Source organism: Apodemus sylvaticus, chromosome 10, assembly GCF_947179515.1.
Source record: "Apodemus sylvaticus chromosome 10, mApoSyl1.1, whole genome shotgun sequence".
Classification (NCBI taxonomy): domain Eukaryota; kingdom Metazoa; phylum Chordata; class Mammalia; order Rodentia; family Muridae; genus Apodemus; species Apodemus sylvaticus.
In genome coordinates, this window is record NC_067481.1 from 57,295,794 (window position 1) to 57,322,214 (window position 26,421).

At 42.1% G+C, this 26,421-nt stretch overlaps 1 protein-coding gene across 3 annotated transcripts; it reads right to left on the bottom strand.

The window, feature by feature from the left end:
* Positions 1-1,048: 1,048 nt before the first annotated feature.
* LOC127694088 (myosin-2) lies at positions 1,049-25,028 on the bottom strand. Of its 3 annotated transcripts, none has more exons than XM_052195489.1 (38): positions 24,825-25,028; positions 24,576-24,719; positions 23,058-23,214; positions 21,996-22,023; positions 21,799-21,913; positions 21,608-21,700; positions 21,001-21,064; positions 20,786-20,884; positions 20,279-20,382; positions 19,673-19,811; positions 19,258-19,376; positions 19,018-19,167; positions 17,816-17,986; positions 17,421-17,726; positions 16,749-16,826; positions 14,991-15,078; positions 14,787-14,904; positions 13,324-13,447; positions 13,101-13,237; positions 11,598-11,853; positions 9,869-10,111; positions 9,581-9,757; positions 9,352-9,497; positions 9,180-9,270; positions 8,700-9,089; positions 7,991-8,117; positions 6,977-7,095; positions 6,648-6,844; positions 5,854-6,037; positions 5,608-5,773; positions 5,381-5,505; positions 4,931-5,239; positions 4,643-4,846; positions 3,972-4,097; positions 3,723-3,893; positions 3,535-3,639; positions 3,347-3,442; positions 1,049-1,201 (listed from the first exon to the last, which is right to left on the bottom strand). In XM_052195489.1, the coding sequence occupies exons 1-38, from the start codon at positions 25,026-25,028 to the stop codon at positions 1,049-1,051; spliced, it is 5,823 nt and encodes a 1,940-aa protein (XP_052051449.1). The 3 variants fall into 3 exon arrangements, with proteins under 3 accessions (XP_052051449.1, XP_052051448.1, XP_052051447.1); XM_052195488.1 differs by having other exon boundaries at positions 16,749-16,828; positions 17,417-17,726; XM_052195487.1 differs by having other exon boundaries at positions 16,749-16,828; positions 17,417-17,726; positions 21,778-21,913.
* Positions 25,029-26,421: the final 1,393 nt, after the last annotated feature.

Genomic DNA, 26,421 nt, shown 5'->3' on the forward strand with positions numbered 1-26,421 from the left:
AGTTAGCATTTAGCTTTTACTAGGTACTGTCTAGGAAGACTGTGGTTTTGGCTGTGCATCAAAGTTGTGTCCAGTTCTAAAATGTTAATTTTCTAGATAGCTACTATATATATATATATATATATATATATATATATATTCTTTCTAGTTGTTCCTGGTATCTTCATATTGTATCTATATGCATATATATATATGTATGTATATATATATGCATTTGAGTAAACTGCTTTGAGATTCTTGGTCTAATCTCTTAGTCATTAACTTTATTCATACAATTACACAGGAGGCTACAAAGAATGTGAAAAATAGGCACATAACTTATTATACAAAATTATAACATATAAAATAGTGTTTTCTATGTGTTCAGATTTGATAGGCATCCTACAGCTTTCACCAAAAAAAAAAAAAAAACCCTAAACCCATTATTTACAATTGATGGTACACATGAGCCATCATATATACTATGGGTTAATTCATGGTATTAAAATTAATATTAGAAAGGGTTTTCATGAACTAATGAAGAATACTTGGTGCTTGTTTTCTTTATCCCATTATTAAATGTGGAAAATTAATGACATAGTCAATGTGAATTGTCTCTGTAGAAATATACTTAGCATCATTCTTTGTCTAGACTGAGAAAATTGGGTTTATGTTATGGGAGGTAAAAGCTACCTGGGATTTGGCAATATAAAAATACCAGGAGCAACAAGAAAGAAATAGAAATTACTTCCAGAGTTCTGTTCATTAGAACAGGCTTTCTTGATAAGTGACTCCTTTATCAACTTAAACTTTCCCAATAAACCAAAGATAGACGTGAAGATGTGTGTGTTTCTGAGTTGCAGGTGGGATGTGATTATCGCTGAGATGTTTTACACTTTGAAACTTTATGAAGGTGACAAAAGACAGGGCCAGCCTGAGGGTGTTGCTTGCAAAGGAACTTGGGCTCTTTATTTCCTTACAACAGGATGGAATAGAATCGCACAGGGACATGACCAAAGGCTTCACATTTTGTGCCTCTCTTCAGTCATTCCACAGCATCAGGACTGCCTTACTCTTCGCTTATGATTTTGCTGTGAACCTCTCGGCTCTTCACCCGCAGCTTGTTGACCTGAGACTCGGCGATGTCAGCCCTCTCCTCGGCTTCCTCCAGCTCGTGCTGGATCTTGCGGAACTTGGATAGATTTGTGTTGGACTGTTCCTCCTGTGAATAAAAATGAAATTATATGAAACCCATGCGGTAATCTTTCTAAGCTCTGTAGACTGGCAGAAACAGAGCTTGGAATGACTAGAAAAGTAAAATCTTAGCCCTTTCCAAGATTCTTGCTTACCACTGAAACTGGTTTATGATTAGAGATTGTTGTCTCAAAGTTATCACATCACAAATTTTGCAAACAAAATATCTTTTTGTAAGAATCTTATTTGTGTGTGTGTGTCTCTGTCTGTATATATGTACGTATATATGTATGCATGTATATACGTGTGTATGTATGTCTTCGTGTGTGAATGTAGACCCTCTTGATGAACAGAAGACGTCCTGGACTCCCTGGAGCTACAGTTGAATGTCGTTAGTTGCCTGGAATGGGTGCTGGAAACCAAACGCAGATCCTCTGGAAGAGCCGCAAGTACTCTTAATGGCTGAACCATCTCTATATCCCCAACAACCAAATTATCTGAACGGACAAATGCCAGGAATAAAGCAAAACAAGAAAAAAGATCAGAGAAGCAAGAATAAAAAAAAAAAAAAAAGGCCAGGTGGTTAATGCTTGCTTTTAGGTGATGACAATTAACTAAAATTAGCTATTCCTCATCATGGTGTGATTTCATAATCATTTAAAATATGAAAATGTCTATTGAATTTTGTCATAGGTTATTTTATTTTGACACAAAATGACTATTTCCTCTGCTTTTGATACAACGATTGTATTGACAGATTCTCAAATAAGGCATCTTTTACATTGTGGGATTTAAGCCTATTTCCTCACTGATAGACAAGTGCTTCAGATAAGTAAGGGTTTCTGTTCAGTGATATGTCCCTGCTGTGACTGCAGTCAGGGCTAAGGCTGCCCTTTTCCTCTGTCCTCCCTTGGACCGGTGTTGGTATGAGGGCTATGCGAGCTTTGTAATGTGAATTGGAAAGCTTCGCTTCTTCCCCATGCTCTTGAACTGCTTACATAGCTGGGGATTATCTGTTCCTTGAAATTTTGAAAGACCTATCTGGACCAGGGTCCTTTTCAACAGTAATTCTGAAGTAACTTTTTAGCCCAGCTTGGTAACTCATATTCTCCTGGGGGAGGAGGATTTCTTTGTAAGCTCAGTTCTTTGAACTGTTTTACACATTACACTAAAAACTCTGCTCTATGTGCAAGGCATGTCTCCCTGTGGTGCTATTTGTATTGTCGTCTTGCAGTTTCTTCAATAAACTAGCTATAAATGTATTTGCTTCATTAATTGTCCAGAAGTTATCAGGTATCACTAAAATGTCATGTTACAAAATAATATACTCTAACTGATTCATTTTTCTTGCTTTGTTGTCTTATTGGTATTAATTTCTAGGTTAGATATAAATGTATTCATTTATTTTTAATTTTGATTCATGCTAAAAGCCTATAAAACAATGGTTTTATAACCATTTATTAACCCTCTAAACAACTTTGGCTGCATTCCATATTTGTAAAAGTCACATCTTCTTTTTAATATTATTTATAATAAATCTGGTAATCATGTTTTTCCAATATCTATTATAATAAATAATGATCTGGTAATCATGCTTTTCCAATATCTGTTTTAGCTTGAGTTATTTTTTACTTTTATATTTTATGTGTGTAGATATTTTGTCTGGATGTATGTCCGTGAACCATTTATTTGCCTGATACCTTTGGGGGACAAAAGAGAGTATCATAACCCTGGACCTGAAGTTATAGATGGTTGTGGATGCTGGGAATTGAACTCTGGTCCCCTGGAAGAGTAGCCAGCATTCTTAACTGCTGAGCCATCTCTCCAGTGCCCAAGAGTTATTTTTAAGTTTGCCTGTTAACAGCTAGGTGTCTGGGGATTTCTGCTCATGTCTCTTATCTCGGTATCACTTTGTCCCACCAAGCCTGGGAGAACAGCCTGAATAATTTCTGCTTTTAATTTTTTTCTTGAGGTTCCTTTGTAAACTGGGGTTTTCCCTTAAAATCAAGCTATTGATATTAGAAGCAATGTGTGAGAAATCCAAAGATGTACAAAGCCCTGATGTACAGAATCTGTAGAACAGCTTCTTTACTAAATGAGGCAGTACATTGAATTATTTAGCAGCCTTTCCCAATTCAAGGACTTCACTATTCTCTATCCTAAAGATACTCACAGCCTCCTCAGCTTGCCTCTTGTAAGATTTCACTTTTGCCTGGAGTTTATCCACCAAATCCTGAAGCCTGAGAATATTTTTTCGGTCTTCTTCTGTCTGCAAGATTATAAGAACCATAGGGCATGCTATCACTGTGAGTATCTCACACGCATCTGGAGGGCGCTTAGCTGCTCAGGACCACTGCCTACCTGGTACGTAAGCTCCTTCACTCGCCTCTCGTGTTTGCGCAGACCTTTGACAGCCTCGGCATTCCGCTTCTGCTCGCTCTCTACCTCACCCTCCAGTTCACGCACCTACAAAAAGGAAGACTCTGGAGAAATTTGATCCAATGAGGCATTGGGAACCTATGGAAATGTGCAAGCACAGAGACACCCACCCTGGCCTCCAGTTTCTGGATCTGCTTCTTGCCGCCCTTCAGCGCCAGCTGCTCAGCCTCATCCAGTCGCAGCTGCAGGTCCTTCACCGTCTGCTCCATGTTCTTCTTCATCCGCTCGAGGTGGGCGCTGGTGTCCTGCTCCTTCTTCAGCTCCTCCGCCATCATGGCGGCCTTGTTAGGAAATCAAGAAAGCTATTGATATCAGTAGTTCCCACTGCTCACTGAGTGCAGAAATGTGACTCTACTCACATCAGTGATGGCTTTCTTGGCCTTCTCTTCTGCATTGCGGGCTTCCTGGACGATGTCCTCCATCTCTCCCTGGATTTGGGAAATGTCTGTCTCCAGCTTCTTCTTGGTGTTGATGAGGCTGGTGTTCTGGTTAGAAACGAGTGTAACACTTTCTTATGCTATCAAAGTACTTGGTGGTAACTATTTCTCAAAAATCATGAGATAAAAATTTGTAAGTAAAAGAAGGGCTCTTCAATATTAAAGACTTTTGTTATATATCACAATTTGGAAGAGAAAAATTAAAGATGCTGAAAGATAGTCAGCACCTTCACATGCACTAGAAGTAAATGAAATAGTTTTATGATTTTATAATTGTCATTTACCAATCAAACTGTCCATGCACATAAATAAAATTGCAACAGATGTTTGTAGCATGACATTTTTTCACAATGAAAATGTCAATGTTGATAATAAGGATGACTAGATATACTGATACAGTAGAGAGTGGTCACCCATAAAATGCTCTAGAAGAGAATCAAAAACAATTGCTATAATAAAACAGTGAGAGATTTCTCACTCAGCAACACAGTAAAATTTGGCCAAAGTTGTAATCTGGCTGTTAGGTTAAAAAGTACAGGCTTTCTGAGATGCTTAGGCATTCACTGCTCGGAAATGTTTGTGCAAATCCCCACCTGGGTGTGGAGGAGCTGCACACGCTCACTGGCATCCAGCAGCTCCTGCTCTGCAATCTTCCTGCTCCTCTCAGTCTGCTCCAGCGTAGCCCGCAGCTCCTCGATCTCAGCCTGCAGCAGGTTGGCTCTGCGCTCAACCATGGCCACCTGCTCCTTCAGGTCCTCCTGACCTCTGAGAGCGTCATCCAGGTGCAGCTGAGTGTCCTGTGTAGTGAACAATCATTGAGATACTGTGTCCTCAGGACAGGTCACCTGACTCATCTGGGACCACCTCTTGGTGCCACCTACCTTGAGGATGCCTTGTGTGTTCCTGTAGTTTCTCAGGGCCTCGGCAGCCATGCGGTTGGAGTGGTTCAGCTGGATTTCCATCTCGTTGAGGTCTCCCTCCATCTTCTTCTTGATCCTGATGGCATCGTTCCTGCTCCTGATCTCGGCATCCAGCGTGCTCTGCATGGACTCCACGACTCTAATGTGGTTTCTCTTCAGCTGGTCGATCTCCTCATCCTTCTCAGCAATCTTCCTGTCGATCTCAGACTTGACTTGGTTCAGCTCCAGCTGGATGCGCAGGATCTTCCCCTCCTCGTGCTCCAGAGATGCCTTAAGGACAGCGAGAGGCAACGTTAGCAAACAAGGAACAAGCATGCTCCAGTGTTGCCACGAAGGGATGACTGTGTGCTGTGCCTGTTTACACGCTCTGTAGGCGGACTTAGGTTAACCGTGCCTGCAGCCTGTATGCACCTCTGCTTCTTCTAGAGCAGCCTGCAGTTCACACTTCTCTTGTTCGACTTGTTTCTTTATTTTCTCCAGTTCGTGGATGCGCTTTCCTCCTTCTGCAATCTGTTCCGTGAGGTCAGAAATCTCCTCTGTTAATAGGGTAAAAAAACAGGTAAGGGCGTGGTCAAGGCATGACATAGAAGAGAGTTCCCTCCGAGGCATGGGTACTGTTGAGAGAGAAAGGGCCTTACGCTGCAAGTTCTTATTCTCTCGCTTCAGGGTTTCTAGCTGATCCAGCGACTCCTCGTAGGCATTCTTCATCTTGAAGAGCTCAGTGCCCAGGGAGCGGGCCTCCTTCTGGGATGCCTCCAGCTCCGCGTGGGTTTCCTCATACTTCTGCTTCCACTCTGCCAGGATCTGGGAGACCAAGAGAAGTGAGCTGCTGCCGATGACAAAGAAAGGTGCACCAAGCAGAGAGAGGATGCTTCGGGAATCACCTTGTCGAAGTTTCTCTGCTTCTTGTCCAGAGCGGCGCAGGCGGCGTTGGTCCTCTCCACGTCCAGCATGAGGTCCTCTACCTCATTCTGCAGCCGCTGCTTCGTCTTCTCCAGGGAAGCACACTTGGCGTTCACGGCTTCCACGTGCTCCTCGGCCGCCTGCAGACGCTGAGCCAGCTTCTTCCTTGAAGATCACCCAAAGTTTTAGAAAGAAGAAACCATATGAAAAGTATGAACTATCACCACATTGAAGAGTATCAAAAACTTCATATTGATGCTATTCATTCACTCAACAAGATTCACGAGGGTTCTCTTCGAACCAGACATGAATACACAGCAGTGAACAAGACAAATGTCACCGACTCCATGAAGCTCACAGACAAGTGAGAAAAATCAACAACAGTCAAGTCTGAAGCTGCTTAATAACACCCTTCAGATATGAATGCAGTGAAGAGTAATAAAATGTGGTAATTTGTGGGTGAGAACTCTAGCTATTTAGGGAAGGTCTTGCTAAGAAAACAGAGTGAACTAGTGGGAGACCTGCAGGAACTGCTGTGTACAGACGGAACAGCCAGTGCAGAGCCTGGGGCATTTGGCAAAGAGCAGCTGGCTCTGGAATTAGCAATTATTTGTTATTCTTTGTTACCTTAACTGGATTTTAAGTCAGTGGGTCAGGGATATGTTCATTTTATTTGGGGATTATTCTGATAGTCCAGAAGACAGAAGCTAGTCTGCAATGGCGTGGCATGGATATGTAAAGTTTCCTGCACTTTCTTTCCCAAATGTGCACATACTTGGCCTCCTCCAGCTCCTCCGTGCGCTGGATGGCATCCGTCTCATATTTGGTCCTCCACTGGGCCACCTCACTGTTGGCCTTGGACAGCGCCCTCTGCAGCTCAGCCTTAGATTCCTGTTCCTCCTCATACTGCTCCCGCAGCAGGTCACAGTCATGGCGGGAGGATTGCAGGGCATGGGCCAGAGCGTTCTTGGCCTATGGAGATGGTCACACCTTCATTGTACTAGATATTTAAATATTTAGTCCCCTTAAAGATGGTGGAACTGGCTCCTTCTAGGGTCAACTCAGGAAATAAACTATGGGGATCAGCGTTAAATTAATAATCACCTTTACTTCCTCTTCAAGCTGCCTCTTTAGCTCCTCAATCTGTTGGGTAAAGGCCTGCTTCCCCCTTGATAACTGAGATACCAGCGCTTCCTTCTCATCAAGCTGCCGGGAAAATTCACCTGGGAAATGGAAGAAACAGCACGACGGTTCTCTAAGTGAAGAACAAACTCTGAAACCCATTTCAGAAGCACATTTAACTCTCAGAACCCCAGGTTGAGAGTTCGGATGATTAAATTGTCTACTGACATTTTCAAGCTCTGTTCAAAATCTCTAGGTTTTCTAATAAAACTTGCATAGCAACCCAGAGGAATAAATACAGTGCAAATTCCTTTTCTCTCCTCAGAGTAAAATCTCATTTATATGACACTATGGAAAATCTAGTGTTGACTGTCAAAACGAGAATCTAAAATATCTGTTGCCACAGATGTGTGTGTGTATGTGTGTGTGTGCTACAGTAGTCCCATGAAAGGGGACAACTCTTTGGGTTTCTCTTCTCCCACTTTCTGTGGCTTCTAGAGTTTGAACTCAGCACTCCAGGCTTGTGAGGTGTTGCCCAGTGAGTCATCTTGAGGACCCTCCAAGGACAATTGAGAGATGGGCCTGTACATTGCTTCATTCAGAGATTTAGTTTACACTGACTTGAACAAGAGGCCCTGAAGGGCTGGGGACACAACTTCAAAGCATACTACTTGCTTAGCATGTATGAGGCCCTGGGTTTGATGTCCTGCACTGCAAAACAGGAATGGCAACAAGAAAAGATATGAACTGAGACAGAAACCCTGGGATCGTGCTGGAGTCTCTCCTGATTCCACTTCCTCCTCTGTGGATAAATCCTCAAGGCTTATTCTGGATCTGAGCTTGACCTAGTCATGACTTTGGACATAGGCTGAGCCTGAGCCTTCTGGTGAATCACCGGTGTTCTTAGTTGCTTATATTAGATGCTCACACCAGCAGCTCATTTATTCTTAACTACCTCATCTCTGTGCTCAGACAGCGTTGAAGATGGAGAATTACCAGATTCGGTCTGCAGGCGTCCTCTCTGGGTCGTCAGGTCATTGATGAGCCGCTGCTGTTCTTCCTCCTTTGACTTCAGTTCACTGACCTGGTCCTCCAGGGTGCGGCACATCTTCTCGAGGTTTCCCTGAGTGAGAGAGAGAGAGAGAGAGAGATGACAAGATGACAAAGCTTGGAGAGAATGAATAGCCTTTGCTGCAGCTAGTTTTCCTGCAAAGGAAAACATATTTCTTTGAACAAATAAATCAAATTATCCTATATTTAATATAATCTAGATGATGTCTTTCCTTTTACTGAAGAGAAATTATAAAGCAATAATAATATGAAAAAACTGAAGATTAGACTCTGATTTTACGATTCTGCAAGCATTACATGGTCTGTTCTCTACGAAGTTATTAAAAAATGCTTCACTGCATTTACATATACTAGAACATTGTCATACAATACAAAATATGAGAGACCCTAATTTGGAGAGCACAGGGGACTGTGCCTAAGTCACTTATTAACAACAGAGTGATGGACTCCTGTGCATGGTTTCTTTGAATCCCATGTCTTCATATGTAAAATGGAAATACTAAAAAAAATACTATCATTTCTCTGGTCACCTTTCTGTACTCTTGAAAATGACTTAATGTCTGGAAAGTGCCCTGTGCACACTGATATATCCATATGGACTAGTATCATTAATATCAATTTTTCAAACATGTACCTTGGCCTTAGACACTGTCTCTACATTACTAGCGAGGTCGTCGATCTCCATCTTCATCTCGCTCTTCTCCTTCTCCAGCTTCTGCTTCACCCGCTGCAGGTTGTCGATCTGCTCCCCGAGCTCCGCCACGCTGTCTGCGTGCTTCTTCCTCAGGGTGGCTGCTGTGGCTTCGTGCTGCAGGGTGGCCTCCTCCAGGTCCCTGCGCATTTTCTGGAACTCGGCCTCCCTCTTCTTGTTCATCTCGATCTGGGCTGAAGTGGCCCCGCCGGCTTCTTCCAGCCTCTCGCTGATCTCCTCCAGTTCCCGGGAGAGGTCAGAGCGCTGCTTCTCTGCTTTGGCCCTGGAGGCCCGCTCTGCCTCGATTTCCTCCTCCAGCTCCTCGATGCGGGCCTGGGGGTGGTGGAAAGGGCTGACTCAGCTTCTTGGGTCAGTCATTTTTCTTTGACCAGTGGGATAGACTGATGGAAGCCGTGGGCTTACCTGCAACTCCTTGATCTTCTTCTGCAGTTGAATGCCTAGGGCCTGTTCATCCTCAATCTTGCTCTGAAAGTTGCTCATTTCAAACTCTTTCCTTAAAGAAAAGAAACACGATGTAGAAATCCCATTTCTAGCCAAGTGGAAGCAAAGCCCTGAGCCATTCCTTCCCACTTACTTTTTGAGCCTTTCTTCAAGCTGCTGTTTCTCATTTTCAATGTCCATGATGGACTCCTGGGCTAACTTCAAGTCACCCTCAAGTTTTCTCTTGGCTCTTTCTAGGTCCATTCGAAGTTTCTTTTCTTGCTCCAAGGACCCTTCAAGCTAGACGAATGTAACATTTGAGTTAGAAGAAATGTATAGTTTCCTTTAGGAGGAAATCATTCCCTTGGTGATGCACAACTTACATCATCCACTTGCTGTTCGAGCTTGATTTTGGCTTTGGTCAGGGTGTTGACTTTGTCCTCCTCTGCCTGCAGGTCATCCAGGGTCTGCTGGTGGGCCTCCTGGAGGGCCTTCTTCTCCTTGGTCAGCTTGGCGATGGTCTCGTCCAGGCCTGCCATCTCCTCTGTCAGGTTTTTCACCTTGGGAAGCAAGCATGCTTTCCATTAAAGGTTAGCTCTTAATAGTTTGGGTTTTCTGTTTTGCTTCTTAATTAAAATGAGTCACAAGCTTCCCATGTTCACATCTCATACCTTGTTCTCCGTGGCGTGCTTCTCCTTCTCGACCTTGGCCAGTGTCAGCTCAAGGTCATCGATGTCCTTCTTCAGCTCTGAGCACTCATCCTCCAGCTTCCTCTTCTTGGCCGTGAGCTCAGCGTTGATCTCCTCCTCGTCCTCGGCTCTCTCAGTCACCTCTTTGATTTTGGCCTCCAGTTGGATTTTGGTTTTGATCAGCTGGTCGCATCTTTCCTCTGCATCGGCCAAGCCTTCAGCTTCCTGGGGTTGGCAATATAATCCAAATGAGGGAGAAAGAATAAAACATATTGTCATAGTAAGAGTTTAACCTTCTTGAGTTGGTCCACTGTGTTTCTTGTATGTATTTATCTATTCAAGGATTTATGTTTCATAAACCACCTACTGTATACAATGCTTTTTGCCTATGTGTGTGTGGGGGGAACAAACTATGTTGTGTTCTCTCATTTATAACAATGTGTTTTATCATAGATTAGAACACCCATCTCTCAAAGACTGCCATTAATTTAAAACATAACTCATAATATTGGACATCAAATGCATTGGTTTCCTTATGCATTCATGAAATTAGTCTTCAAGCTGACCCTTATGAGATGAGTAGGAATGAAGTGTGTAGAAATCATCTTATAGGGAAAACAGCAGGAGGCAGATGGGAAAGCATTTGTTCAGGGAAACTGCAAGATGCTGCAGGTGATGAAATATTTTTCTCTGTGGTATTGGAAGATGGCTCTACTTTATAAATGATGTATATAGATATATGATATACAGATGACATATATGATACACTTACACATATGATATCTATATACATTTATATACTAATTATCCTCTGCCACCATCCTTTGAATGCCTAAGAGACTGTGGTGTGCCCCATGTCATGAATTCACTTGAGTGAATGGGATCTGAGTAACTGTGTGCGGAGAATAGGAAGGAATAATTAGGTGCAGATTTGAAGGAAGCAGAAAGAAGACCCCTTCTGTGAGCCTGGAGGAGTCATCATACTGCCCCAACTTAACAGCAAAGACCAATCTTATAAGAATGTGTGTGTGTGTGTGTGTGTGTGTATCCTGTTATGCACAAAATTCTACCAGACCAAATCAGTTTAACCCAAATGGAAGCTAGTCTTATAAATCATATTCCCGAATCAATAGCTGGTCCAGAAGTGAGCAGTTAGTAAATTTGGTGGAATAAAAACTGGGAGAAGGCTTCGAAACTAAGACAGAGTTGCGGGTGTGGTACAAAAGGCCACTGTCTATGGAGATGGAAAAAATAAGAGGCATGAGTTTTTTAGATCAATAACAAACAATAATTCAGTGCCATCTGCTATCTATGTGGTAATGTGAAGCCAATGGATATCAAGAAGTTGTTCAAGAACATTTGAAAGGAAAAACCTCTCCACATCAATTTTCTCTTAATACATTATGTGGGTTGTGTTAATCACTTTTGAGGACTATTTTTAAGCTGAAAATAAGCCACAGTTCCTGTAGACTGCTGAAACTGTGCAGACTGGGAGGATACAAACAGTTCTACCTCATTTTCATGGCACTGGTTTGGGGGTATTTATTGAGCAGTGAGAGAAATGTGTCTAGTTAGTCTTTAACCATCTCTGTACAATGAGTGCCGTACACTCATTGATACAAGACTTATCAATGATACATCTCACTTATCATGACCAGAGTACCAGCACTTCACCTTAATTAGTGATACCCAGCATAGAGACCCAGCTTACAGCCTGAACTTGGAGTTGCAGATCATTTTTTTCTTTCAATAGGGACACCATCTTTTCTTCAAGTTCCTTCCTCTTTGCCTCCGACTTTGCAAGATCATCTTTGGTTTTCTGGAACTCCTCCTTCATGGTGGCCATCTCCTTCTCGGTCTCTGCACTCTTCAGGAGGGGCTTGATCTTGAAGAAGAGTTTCATCCAGGGCCAGTGCTTCACGTTCATGAAGGCGCGGATGTTGTACTGGATGCAGAAGATGGACTCCCTGAAATGCAGCAGTTGCAAATCAGATACAGTGGATGATGAAGCAAGTGTAAATTTCAGGAATGAGGGTCAAAGTTTCTGTCCCTCTCCATTCCATCCCATTCTTTATTTGCATCCAACCTTGCAGATTGCAAAAGTTATATTTCATGGCGATGCTAAAGGACTTGTCACCATTAACTTCTCTACACCATTGTGTCTCAACCTTGGACATGGTTGAAATCACCTGAAGAACTTGTTAAAAATCTTGATTTTGAATGCCACTTCCAGAGATTCTGATTCAGAGTATTTAGCATGGACATGAAATTTTTGCATTTTAATAAGATTCCAAAAGATACCAATGGCACAAATCAAGGATTGCCATTTGAAAGACACTGCTGTTCATCAGTTCTTCAAACACACCCGTGAGAGTAGCACAGGGCAGTGGAGGGGCCATGGCCTTGAAAAAGGTGGTGTGGGAGACTTCAAAAAGTTAGATTTTTTGACAGTCTTTAGTTTTACATTTTAGTGTTGTATGAATGCAGCATTCTACTTTATAATGTTACATTTGCCTTAATCTAGGTTATTTAAAAATTATTGACCATCATATATAGTTAGTTAGCTACCCAAATATAGCATAGTGACTGTGATAGGAAAAAGTGAGCATAACTTCAAGTGATAAAAGTTGTCTCGTGCAACCTGTGTGTGTGCACACAGACTTGTTCATGTGTGTGCATGCACAGATGGCCATTTGTAACACACTTCTCATTTCTGGTCCTACAACATCAGGCTCTGTCATGTACTAGTTCTTCAACTAGACTACCAGGAAGTTAACTCCCTCGACGGGATTGTAGTAACCTATTGTGAAAAGTTCTTCACAAACACCCTATTTTAAATTATGATAGTTCAATAATAGAAATAATCCAACTGAAGAAATAGTTTTATATACTACATAAAGCCATTTTTTAAATTACTATACATTTTAAGGTCCTCTTGAATAATATGTCTAATAAAACCTTGTCAGAAATTTTATATCTGCATACTCACTGGTGTATTTCTCAGTGTTAGGTAAAGAACTACCCATGCCTGATGTTTCTCAAGTTTTCACCCAGACATTTAGGATATAGTCCATATAGTCCCAAACTTGTGTTCTCCCATTTCCCCACAGAAGTCTATTCATTCCTTCTTAACTTTGACCTTCTTATCAGAACTGTTGAACACCTTGAGTATATTTGAAGACATGAGATGCGAATAAACTATGAATTGTTATACCTTCTCTCCACCATCTTCTGATACTCCACTCTCGCCAAGAACCCTCTGCACATGGCCTGGGTCCGGGTAATAAGCTGGGCCAACTTGTCATCTCTCATCTCCTCTAGGAGCCCCAGAAGACCAGCTTTGAAAAAGACCTGCGTGCAGGCAATGTTGCAGATTAGAAACATCTTACAGAATTCAGAAGGCAAGAAGACACAAGGCTGGATTTCAAGAGGATTACCTTGGTGTGACCAAACTTATACTGAGTGTGGTCAATATCAATAGAGCCAAGGAGCTTCTCAGAAGCCTTCTTGCTGTCGATGTACTGACCCTCAGGGATGGCACTTGCATTTAGCACCTTGTATCTGTTAAAATAAGTGTAGTTTGCAAAGATTTGATTTGAAAACAGTAGCCAAATTCTGAATAGTTTATTTAAAAAAAATCAAAGCTTTTAAAGAATAATTACTCTTTGTTCACAGAGGAACATTATTTACATGTTTCAACATATTTGCTATATATTTTCATGACATTGTAGTTTCCTTTATATTACAATCTTTTTTTTTTTTAGACAAAGTACATACATATAGCTATGGCTGTCCTAGCTGTTAGCTGTCCTTACTATGTAGACAAGACTGACCTCAAAGTCACAGAGACCTACCAGCTCTGCCTCTGGAGTGCACGACCCCACTCTTCCTGTCCATTACTTTTTTATCAGACTCTGTTCTCAAAGAAAGATCACAAGATCTTGTTCACATTTAAGAATAAAGGACCTATGCAAATATAATATGCTATCATGGCTTGATAAATTTGTTTTAAAGGAAGTTACTGGGTCCAAGAAATCTGCTTTTTAAATTAATGAATATAGAGGCATTATTAGTTAATATTAATTAATTACATTAATCAACTAATTTTAATTAAAATAATCCATGAATTTAAGAAGGAAAGGGGGAGGTAGAACATGAGATGAACTAAAGGGAAGAAAGGGAATAGTGAAATGGTATAATTATATTTTAATGATAAAGAATAAGTTAAGGAAAACAATAGTTGATATTTTAGATATGGGGAATTACCCTAATGGCCTAAGAGCAAGCCTTGGGTGCCTTTGGGTCTTGAGCACTGCTACTCCCTTTCAACTTAACCAACTCTAGATTTAGGAGACCAGTGTCCTGTAGCTGCCACCCAGAAGTTATTCTTGACTCTTTAGATCAGCTAATCAGGGCGTTCTAACTAAGGAGCTGTCACTGTGACATATCCCCTCTTATTCTCGGGAACTGGGAAAGTATCCTGCAAGAGAAAACTGAAATCAAACAGAACACGAAGATGACCTATTGTAGCTCTATGTGCAACATGCCACCCCAGGGACCTATTTTAGCTTTGACTTTAAGCAAATAATTTGATCTCTCTGAACCCTACTTCACTTGTCCAAAAACTGAGGTCATAGTAGTTCTTATCTCAACTGTGTGATGGTGAGGGTTAAATGAGATCAAGTAGTGAAAAGAATAGCTCTCTTAATCACTGACACCAGGGAATATATCTATGAGCATTGGTAAATCCAGTGGAAATTTTGCATATAATGTTTAACATATAATACAGTCCTTTTGTGGCTGATTAAATAGAGACATGCTTTTCACTAAATTTTTTTGCTCACATCAAACCTGTTTATATTAAACATCAAAGACAGATCATAATTAGGAGAAGCCTGACCTCTGCTTGAAGTCTGCATAGAGGATCCTGCTGGGGAACCCCTTCCTGCAGATGCGGATGCCTTCCAGCACCCCGTTACACCTCAGCTGATGCAGGACCAGTTCATGCTCCATGGCACCTGCAAATGCATGTTTTGTTCACAGAGGAATACAACACAGGAGATGAGGTAGCCATGATCTGTGCTTTCACTCAAGACACTCTTACCAGGAGTTTTGGTTTCATTGGGGATGATGCACCTCACGAAATGAGGATGGGTGCTCCTGAGGTTGGTCATCAGCTTGTTCAAATTCTCCTGTAAGAGCAGGGAAATTTGGTCAGAATAACAGGAGAGGGAAGAGCAATTGGTGATGTCTGTAAAATCAGTCTGTGGCTTGTGTGTGTGTGTATGTGTGTGTGTGTGTGTGTGAGAGAGAGAGAGAGAGAGAGAGAGAGAGAGAGAGAGCATGTGTCTTTATGTGTGTGTGAGAGAGTTTGTGTGTGTTTGCGTGTGCGTGTGCGTGTGCGTGTGTGTGTGTGTGTGTGTGTGTGTGTGTGTGTTTATATGAGTATATGCATGGACATGTACACTACTCCTTTGAAGTTTTAGGCAGACCTTGGCTATCAGTCCTTGGGTATCTTCCACCTTGTGGTTGATACAGGGTCTCTCACTGGGTTAGAACTTTGCCACACTGGCCAGAGCTGCTGGCTTAGGATCTTCCTCTGCCTCTCGTCTCACCATTGGTGGGATTGTAGGAGCATACCACCATGCCAGGTTTTTTATGTGGGTCTTGAGAATCTAAACTCAGACCCTCACACTTACAAGACAAGCACTTTACTGACCTAGCTACCAGCCTTTACTCAGGAGAAGCAGCTCTCATTGAAAGAAGAGAGACTTTTATTGCTTCTGCTAGTCTGTAGACTCTTCCTCAGTCCATCTGTCTGCATTCTTGTTGGCAGGAGGGATATGTGTGTGTGTGTGTGTGTGTGTGTGTGTGTGTGTGTGAGAGAGAGAGAGAGAGAGAGAGAGAGAGAGAGAGAGAGAGAAAGCCTGGTGTGTGCTTTCTTTCACTTTGTACTAACATTATTGTGCTGTCTTCTCTGACCTTTGATCATCCAAACATGCTTAACTACTAGGTCAGTAGCTCTCAACCTATGGGTTACAAGCCTTTTGAAGGTTACATATCAGATATTTACATTATGATTCATAATAGCAGCAAAACTACAGTAACAACGAAAATAATTTTATGTTTGGGGGGTCACCACAACATGAGGAACTGCATGAAAGGGTCACAGGATTAAGAAGGTTGAGAACCACTGCACTAGATGATGCCTCTATCCTTCACTATGCTCTAGTTCTTCAATAAGGAGATGCAATCATGAACCATATTTGGACCTTGGATGGTTTTTGTTTCAGCTCCATCCATAACATAATAACTTTATAACTTTGTGTTGACAACTAAATGGATCAGTAGCAACAATGTTATATTAGCTTCATCATAGGCTAGCTGCTAGGTTGCATTAATCTTTCTCTTTGTTTCGATGTCAGTTTGGTTGGGTTTAGTTTGGGCTTGCTGTCATTGTAATATTCTCAAGAATGTATCATGGCCCATTTTCAAATTTTCAATCCTCCTGCTTCTGCCTCCCAGGGATTACAGGGTTGAACACCACAACTTCTGGGTTCCTTAGTCTTACTGATTATTTTCTTAGTATTTCTGTATATGATTTTGGTCCTTGTCACCCAACTAGTTTATGAATGGCGGGCTATTATGTTCTGTAAGATTTACAAGGAGGTGCCCTTCATCCTATGGCAACGTAGAATGAAAGATGAGATAAGATAGTGTCTGAATGGTTTAAATTTCTTCCACTACATATCAATCAAAGTTTTACATGTCAACCCTTTTCTAGAATCTTCTGAAAAATGTGGTCTCATACTTCTAGAGCCAAATTCCTAAAGTAGTCAGGAGTGTTGCAGTTTGTTCTTACTCTGAACAGGGCAGACACGGTCTGAAAAGAGGAGCCCTTCTTCTTGGCACCTTTCTTGGCAGCTCCACCGCCGCTTGCCTCTGAAGAAGGAAAAGGATAACATAGTTCATAGTGGGCACCCTCTTGCTGATTTCTGTGCTCTTGGTGCTCAAATCGAACTTTCCCCCACCCTAGGAACTCCTCCTACCCCACTGGCCCTCTTGAAACCTTGTTTTTTAATTAAATTGACACCCACTTTTCTGTCATTTGTTATCTATATGGAGTTGATGTAGACAGCAGTCGCCTAACTACAAAGAGACGGACCTTCTGATATTGATACTTGGCACACAGTGACTTAAAATATTATCAGAAGTTAATGCTGAAGGCAGAATTTTGTAACTATATTCTCTGTAATATCCCCCAGATGCTTCAGATTCAGTAAAGTGGGAGAAAGAGGAGAGAATTTCTGAAGCTCGAGCTTTTTTTTTTTGGTTGACAGACTCATTCTGACTGTTGTGATAAGGTCTTGTTTAGTAGAGAGGTGAACCACAAATTTCTAACTACAGTATAGCCTACTACTCAGGGACTTAGGGTTTGGCATGCCACCCTTCTACTGAGGCTATCTCATTAGCCTTAACCTAATAGCTCAATTGTAATAGCTACAGAAAATTAAGGCTTGAAAGCCTAACCTGCTTCAGCAGTTTGAGCCCCAGAGAAGAGGTAAGCCAGAGTTTTCACTGATGACTTCTGGTACAGCCCCACCACGGTCTCATTCAGGGGGTCCTTGTTCTTGTCCAGCCAGCCAGTGATGTTGTAGTCCACGGTGCCCGCATAGTGAATGAGGGAGAAGTGGGCCTCCGCCTTGCCTTTGACCACCTTAGGCTTCTGGAAGTTGGCAGACTTTCCAAGATGCTGCTCATACAGCTTGTTCTTGAAGGAGGTGTCTGTCGCCTTGGGGAACATGCACTCCTCTTCCAGGATGGAGAAGATGCCCATCGGCTGGATGGAAGGCGGGGCAAAGCAGCCGAGTAAACAAGAGCGGAAACTACATGGGACCGGGCCACAGGGCAGCGCAGTGGGTGGGATACCTTCTCGATGAGCTCGATGCAGGCCGCCAGGTCCATGCCGAAGTCGATGAAGGTCCACTCGATGCCTTCCTTCTTGTACTCCTCCTGCTCCAGCACGAACATGTGGTGGTTGAAAAACTGTTGCAGTTTCTCGTTGGTGAAGTTGATGCACAGCTGCTCCAGGCTGTTGAACTAAATAAAGAGATGTGCTTATTTCTCTCTAAAATTAACTGGGCATTTTATTTAAAATAACTTATAGATGAGTGTCAACAGCATAGGTCATAAAAGTCTCTCTCTTTTTGTCACACAAAACAGAAAAGAATGGAAGACTTGAGGCATGTAGAAGTCACTGTTGGCTGCCATTTTACAGAACGTCTTAAATCAGCACTAATACTCTTTGCTTGAATTTGCTTAAATTCACTCATTTTTGTACCTGAGTTTGTACTTAACCTCCCTCTATGTATTCCAGTTGCCCCTATGGCTTCCAGAGGCCTCATCCTAACTCTCAGTCCATAAAAAGTTGGTTCAGAGCTTGCACTGCAGGAATATCACTGTGGTGGGAATTTCAAGTGACCGGTAATTGTCCTTTAATGCGAAATGGAAGCAATAAACAAGACACAAAAGATCGCTAAAATAGAACAGTGCACATTTATATCTCTAGAAACCCTACCAAAATGTCAAATGAGCTAGATATACTTAGTAGAATTATGTGCTTTTCCTTGCTTTTCTATATTTTCTGTTAAAGCCAAGTTTTATTGTAATAATCAAAAGAGAAGATAAACCTTTAAAAAGCTCTGAGCAGGAAAATGTATCTCATGATCAAATAGAAAATTTTATTTCATGATATTGCATTAACAAGCATTAAAAGTTAATTGTGTTTAATTAATGATGACTCTAAATTATTAAGCCTTTTACAGGCTTTATTATCTCCCTAAGTATTTCTCAGTGATTTCTGCACTGTATACTCTGAGCACATTAGATTACTAAGTTCAGCTGTGCTATTTAATATCAGTTTCCTTCACACACCCTTCCCTTTTCACAATCTAACTCCCTCTCTCCTGCAGTGAGTTGAAGGGTCTTCATTACACAAGTTGTTTGTCATTTATCACAGGAAATGACTAGTAGGTGCCAAGAAAATCTCCTTTATGTCTTCATGTAACAGACAGTGGCAAGGAAGTTTCCTAAGACTCCTTCTTTGTTCCATAAATCAGCTTGCAACCTACATCAAAGATCTCAAAGCCAGCGATGTCCAGGACCCCAATGAAGTACTGCCTGGGCTGCTTGGTGTCCAGCTGTTGGTTGATGCGGGTGACCATCCACAGGAACATCTTCTCATACATGGCCTTGGCCAGGGCACCCACAGAGTTGGTCACCTTGAAAGATGGAAGATAGAACTCTTGACGTTATGTGGAAAAGGTTCAATGCTTTGATCCCCTTGAGATGGTTACTAATTTCATGCTTACCTGCTCGACAGTCTGGCCTTTGGTGACATACTCGTTGCCGACCTTGACCCTGGGGTAGCAGAGGGCTTTGAGTAGGTCAGCAGAGTTCAGACCCTGAAGATAGGCAGCCTTGTCAGCAACTAAAAGAAAGTATGGATATAACAGTATTAGGGTGCAAAGAAACCCATTTTCTTAAAAAAAAACAAAAAACAAAACTTCATCTTCAAGCATGTTGTGTGGAGCTTTCAATATATTTTAAATAATCTTGCTTATGTTCTGAGTTCAAGACCTTGACTACACCAAATGATGTCTTGCTTTATTTAAGTGCTCTATAAAGCTCAGATGTGAAATGTGAATTAGCCTTCTTAGGAAAACTCAGAATAACTCGTTAAGAACATGAGCTTCCACCACGTCAGGTGGAAGACGCAGCCGGTACCTTCAGTGCCATCCGGCTCAGCCTGCTCCTCCCGCTGCTTCTGCTTGAACTTCATGTTCCCATAATGCATCACAGCTCCCGTGAGCTTATAGATGGAGACCTTTTCATCATTTGTAAAGCCCAAAATGTCAATAGCACTCTGCCAACAAAATCAAGATGAGAGCTGTTAGGTTATGACCTGCTACTTACAGCTCGTGTTCCCATTCCTCACTAACTGGTCAGCTGAGGAAATAACACCAGAACTACTGGAGGGAGGGAAGGGGGGTGTTTAGCAGGGGCGTGGAAAGGATGCTCACTGGAGCAGTGAAGTTAGAGGTTTATGTTTCTCACATGTCAAAAAGAAGCTTAGGAGGAAACATTGTAAACCTCAGACACTTATTGCTTTTTGAGAAGTCGCACCTCTTCTTCATCAAGATCTCTGCAAACTCTGAGGTGATGGAATTTTAAAAGCCTGTGGAGGGACAGCGTCTGAGCCCAGGGAACCAGTGGTTTCTTAATGCCATCCACTCTTTGCTATTCCTTCTGGAGGCTCTGAATAGTTATCTCAGCGAACCACATCTCTGACCCTGCACAGTATTCCTAAATGTCGCTCTGTGTTCTACTTACATCCGTGGCCATCAGTTCTTCCTGGTCATCAATGCTGGCCACTTTGATCTCCCCTTGGCTGACGAACGGGTAATCGTATGGGTTTGTGGTGATCAGCAGCATTTCTAAGTACATGGAAGGGAGCAAAGATGAACATAGTCAATGTTCCAATGTGACCATTACTCCAACTGGGTAAATTGTATGCATTTATCTATATGTAACAATATGCCCACAGAAGGTGAATGGTGTGATGTTTATGTAGGTGTTCATAATGGTTACTTCATAATAGAAATTAGAGATCATTTTTTACTTTTCCTTTAATTTCTTAAGAATCTTTATAATAAGCAAATATAATTTTAACAAACTTACAAAGCTTTCCTACAATTACTCCTGAAATGGTTTTTTAAATTTTCCATTAAAAAAAAAACTCAACAGGATTCAGACATGGTGCATCACGTTGGGCAACGCCCTGGCTGGTGTGACTAGTATGCGGTGCTGACTTAGGAGAGGGATTATGACATCCCTTACCGATCAGCTCTGGCTTCTTGTTGGATGTGATCTGATAAAATATATGGTAACTTCTTTCTGCCTTAAGCTGGAAAGTGACCCGGGACTTCTCTAGCAGATCTAGAAGAAAGCAGATCGCAGGGGAGAACTGTGAAAGCTGGCAGGGCACGCAGGTCTGACTGTCAGGCAACTTTAGCAGTCCCGAGAACAGAACGGTACTGCAGGTGAGCACTCACAGGTCTCGATGTCAGCGGACGCCAGTTTCCCCGTAGTGCCAAAGTGGATCCTGATGAATTTACCCTTGAAAGGAAAACTAACATGTCTACTTTGTTTTCAAGAATATCACATCATTGAAAATGCTCAAGAACACTAGGGACAAGACTGCTTTAATTTTAAACCAAGTCAGACACTATTTATAACAGAAATAAAATGTCTGCCTTCTAATTTACAAGTAGAAGGATTTTATCTTGGATTTAAGAACTTATGAATATAAATATACGAGGTGATGCTGTGTTAATTAGCTTGGATTAATTATCCTACAATGCATAAATATATTAAATCATCCCATTGTGTCCCATAAATATATGCAGTTATTGTTAATTAAAATTAAAGATAAAGTATTTTGTAGTAGTACTAAATAATAATATTAATAATAATAATAATAATAATAAACAATACTCCAGAAAGGAGTCACATGTCCTTCTGGCCTGGATTTTTGATCTTTGAAATAAGCTAAAGAAAACCACAGTATGATGTAATGTGAATAATGATTCAAAGACTACATCAGAGACTTTCCACAGATTTTGGTCCATCTGTGTCCATCGGAGTGTACTAGAGACTCACAAAGCGGGACGAGTTGTCGTTCCTCACAGTCTTGGCATTCCCAAAGGCCTCCAGCAGGGGGTTGGCACTGATGATTTGATCTTCCAGGGTCCCCTGCAAGGGAAAGATCAGACCTTGCTTGTCAGACTCAGGGATTTCTTGCCACCCCCTCCCCTGCAAAAAAGCCTGGCCTCTGTGGTAGTCACCCTCACCTGCATTTTGCCAGAAGGCGCCTCCTCCTTCTTCTTGTCCCCAGTGACTGCAATTGTTGCAAAGTACTGGATGACACGCTTCGTGTTCACAGTCTTCCCGGCCCCGGATTCTCCGCTGTCAAATCAAAACAATCAGAGGAGGCCCCACACCCGGCAGCTTCCATAGCCAAGAAAAGAAAGCAGAAAACCCTACTTACGTGATCAGGATTGACTGATTCTCCCGGTCTGGAAAAAAAAATTGCAGGCACTTAATGTTGTTTTCAAACCCACTTGTAAATGGAATCAGGGCATGAGCTTTCTATTTCTCTGTTCAGCAGCCTTAGTGCCTGGTGCACAGTGGGCCTAACATTTTCCCTCTCTTCTTTCCCCATACTTGATGCACGCACACCTGCTTAAACCAAGTACAACCCACTCATGTCTTCCCAGAACATTTCATTCAAGGGGGGAAATCCTTTGATGAAGAAGTTGCCTAAAAGCCTTGATATAAGGGGTACTACATTGTGTTTTCCTGAGGCACAAGGCTTTCTTTCTAATCTACTGCTAAGTCACCTTCTAAACTAGACTTGGCTTGTCCATCCCATTTTGATGACAATTTAAGTCAGTGACACATTCATGGTAGGCAAAAGGACAAGTGCCGATGGGGGCATTGGGAATGTTTTGATGCATGAGGAGTAATAAGGGGTGGTAAGGTAGAAGTGTCGACAGTACGCATGGCTTCATCATACTTTTAGGGGAAAGCAAGAGCTGTGATCCGTAGCTTGGCCTTAAGAATTCTCCAAGCCGTTTCAAAAGGGGCCACAAGTGTATAAGATCAACCTGAGTGAAACACCATAGGGCTAGAGTCACAGTATAATGTCCTGATACCAGCTATGTCTTAAAATCTCACTGGTTGGTTCTGGCAAAGGCAGCATCCTCTATACTGTTGGTGGTAATCTCTGATACTAAGGAGAAAACCACAGAAGCTAAGTTTGTTCTCCTGCATTTTGCCATACAGTAACAGTTTGCGTGTGTGGCTGTGTCTATGTGTGTGCATGTGCATCTGCACATGGATGCTTGCCTTTTCATGTTCATAAGTCTCACTGCAAGTAATCTTCCTCGACCTCTAAACATTAAAGAGCTCTTTGGTCATTCTGTATTATCTCACATGGGCCCCTGTGAGAAGGGATCATCTCGAGGGGAGTGATGCAATGGATTCAAGGCTTTCTTGAGAGGTCTGCAGCAAAAAGTTTAGGCACACAGAAAAGAGCCAAGCCACTCACCGGTCAGCATGAACTGGTAGGCGTTGTCAGAGATGGAGAAGATGTGGGGCGGGGCCTCCTGGCGCTTTTTGCCTCGGTAGGCCGCCACCACCTCAGGGTTGTACACCGGCAGCCACTTGTAGGGGTTGACGGTGACACAGAAAAGGCCTGAGTAGGTCTGTGTAAGGAAAGAGAAAATGACTATCCAAAGGTCCTTCCTGTCTGTGCAACTCAGCTGGCTTTTAAGAAAAAGGACTTTTGTGAGTACATTTCTCCCAGGCATCAGCATGAAAACTGATTGGTTGACAGACAGCAACATCGTTGAGAGCAATGACAAGTTCACAGTTCCTATGCTTCCCTTGGGACTTGTCATGGTTTTCACATAGCAGGAGACCAATACCATGTCTGCCTATTTGTTTTTAAGTGTGGACTATGAGAGGTTTTTGAAAGAAACAGGAATATATTTTCTTTGCAGAATTGAGACACTTTGAATTTATAAGAACATAAATTTGCACATAAATGTATTCAACAGTAAGAGAAGGATGGGGACCTTGGAATATTTTAACACAACATGATAAAAACCTTTTAAAAGTGAGTGGGACCATATGTAGATGTGGTGGCATTGAGAAACACTGTAAATTATTTTTTAGTTATATGGTGACAAAGAACAAATAAATGCATAAAGATCAAATGCAGGAATTTAAAAGTTGTCTGTCAACTGGTTAAGGACTGTCACTATCTAATTTAAGTGGTTATGGAGTATAAACCTGTGTGGATGTTGCCCACTTGAATATCAGTACTGGCTAAACTGTGTAAAAAATATGAATATAAAATATATCAATTCAAATGTTTATTTTATATATATATTATATATATATACATATATTATATATATATAATATCCTAGGACCCTGCAAGGATGTCAAACTAACACATAAATAAGATAGAGTCCTTTGGGAAATTCCCACTCAACACAGTAGATGAAGAAGTTAATGAAAAACATAGTCAGTGTGAATGCAGGGATGGGAAGAGCAGGGCAGAATATTCAAGGTTGCCTGAGGATGCTGGAAAGATCCCACAGATGAAAGGAACTAGAACACAGAGACCCTGGTATTGTTGTGTGGGGAGATTTAATCCCTAAAATGGAATTTAGCCCCTAAAAATTCCATTTTGAAATGTTTCAGGGTGTTTATCTTTTCACTGAGATGATTCTGCAACAACAATGGACAGAACAGAAGTAAAGGCAGGGGAAGGGCAGGGGAGGAAGGGGAGGAGAGGGGAAGGGAAGGGAAAGAAGGGAAGGGAAGGGAAAGAAGGGAAGAGGAAGAAAGGGGGAGAGGAGAGAGGGAAGGGAAAGGAAGGGAGGGGAAGGGAAGGTGTTACTTTTGGGATGTGCCTTACAGTCTCAATAATGAACCTTTTAGTAACTAGGAATATGCTAGTGACTTCTAGTGACTGGGAGATACTTAGGACACATTTGCGCCTCATCTTTTAGGCCACATGGTGATGACAATAAAGACCCTGGTGTGGGTCACTCACGTAGATCATCCAGGCTGCGTAACGCTCTTTGAGGTTGTACAGCACAGCGGGCTCGTGCAGGTGGGTCATCATGGCCATGTCCTCGATCTTGTCGTACTTGGGAGGGTTCATGGGGAAGACCTGGTCTTCTTTCACGGTCAGGGTCTGGTAAACAGGAAAGATAACTATTGGTGTCAAGTGAGTGAGTGACCAACCCAGCAAAATGCAGCACAAATGTAACAGGTACAACATGGCAGGCTCTCTACGCACCGCTCCTGCTTCAGTTTTCACAGTCACTTTCCCTGCATCTTTGCTCTGAATGGTTCCTTTGACAAATGATTCCTTGGGCTCCGCCACAAAGACAGATGTTTTGGCATCAAAAGGCCTATTTTGGGCCTCAATTCGCTCCTTTTCAGACTTCCGGAGGTAAGGAGCAGCCTCCCCAAAAACGGCCATCTCGGCGTCGGAACTCATGGCTGCTGAACTCACAGACCCTGAAGGGGATAAAACAAAATTCATACAGTCTTCAGTGTCTAGTATAACAGCAGATCATTTTGCAGTTATCACTATTTGATCTGGATGAGTATCTTCCCTGTATGTATGCACATTCATGTATGTACTGTGTGCATATACTGTGTGTACTGTGTGCATGCCTGGTGCCTAAAGAAGCCAGAGGAGAGTATCAGATCCCTTGGAACTGGAGTTACTGATGATTGTGAAGCACCATGTGGGTGGTAGGAACAGAACTCTTCAAGAGCAACAAATGCTTTTAACTGCTCAGCCATTTTTCCAGCTCCAACTAGCAGAGCTTTATAGTGTAGTGGTTCGCAAACTCTAAGTTGCTAACCCTTTGGGGGTTAAAACACCTTTTCACAGGGGTCATCTGAGACCATCAGAAAATACAAGTATTTACATTACGATTTATAACAAAGTTACAGTTATGAAGTAGCAATGAAATAATTTTATGAGTGTGGTCACCACAACATGAGGAACTATATTACAGTGCCCCAACATTAGGAAGGTTGAGAACCACTATTAGAGTCTCTCCTGCAGGGGCCCCAATTGCAAATTACTCTGGGCAAGTCTACTAGTACCAGGCTGCAGTTGCTGAAGCAAAAATCACATGAACAGAATGCAAGAGATTGCAGTGATGTGTGCTTAGGACTGGACATCCAGTATCTCCCATCCTCTGAGACTGGCATCCCAGTTGGGAAACTAGGTTATAGGTAGAGTGATGTTGCCAAGGGTTGTGTGACCTTGGGTAAGTCTTGATCATTTTGACCCTCAGTAACTCCATCTTTAGGGCAGGGATGATAGTACTAGCTTCTTTTCACTTTGAAGCCCTTGGGATAGGGTGATATTTGGAAAAATGTTAAAAAAAAAAAAAAAAACTAGACTACTAAGTAATTGAAACAGGTTCAGGATATTATATGCACAGAAAATGTCATTTACTTTAATGCCACACATCTTTCTGGCCATACAAAGTAAGACCACTTTATTTCCACATATAAATAGTTGGCCAAATTTGCGCTAAGTAGTTTTGGAAGAATTTTAATTGTGTTTTCCTTTGTGTACGCCATGCCCACCCCATTTTTTTTTAAGTTGGATGCTGGGTAAAGTTATTCTAACAGGATGTCTTTGCACACTAAACCAAGCTAAACCCATGAAGGAGACAAACCCACACCCACGCACATCCTTTTGCTTCTCCATGGCAGGGCTCCCAGAGGGCTAAGTTTCCTTGTTCAGAAGCCTGGCAGCTTGTTCCGCGCTGCTTCAAGGCTCAGGTGGCAGAACAATGCAAGGTGGGGGGAGTTATCCTGTACAGCCTCTGCAGAATCAAATGCTTGAAACTCCTTTAAATCTCTCT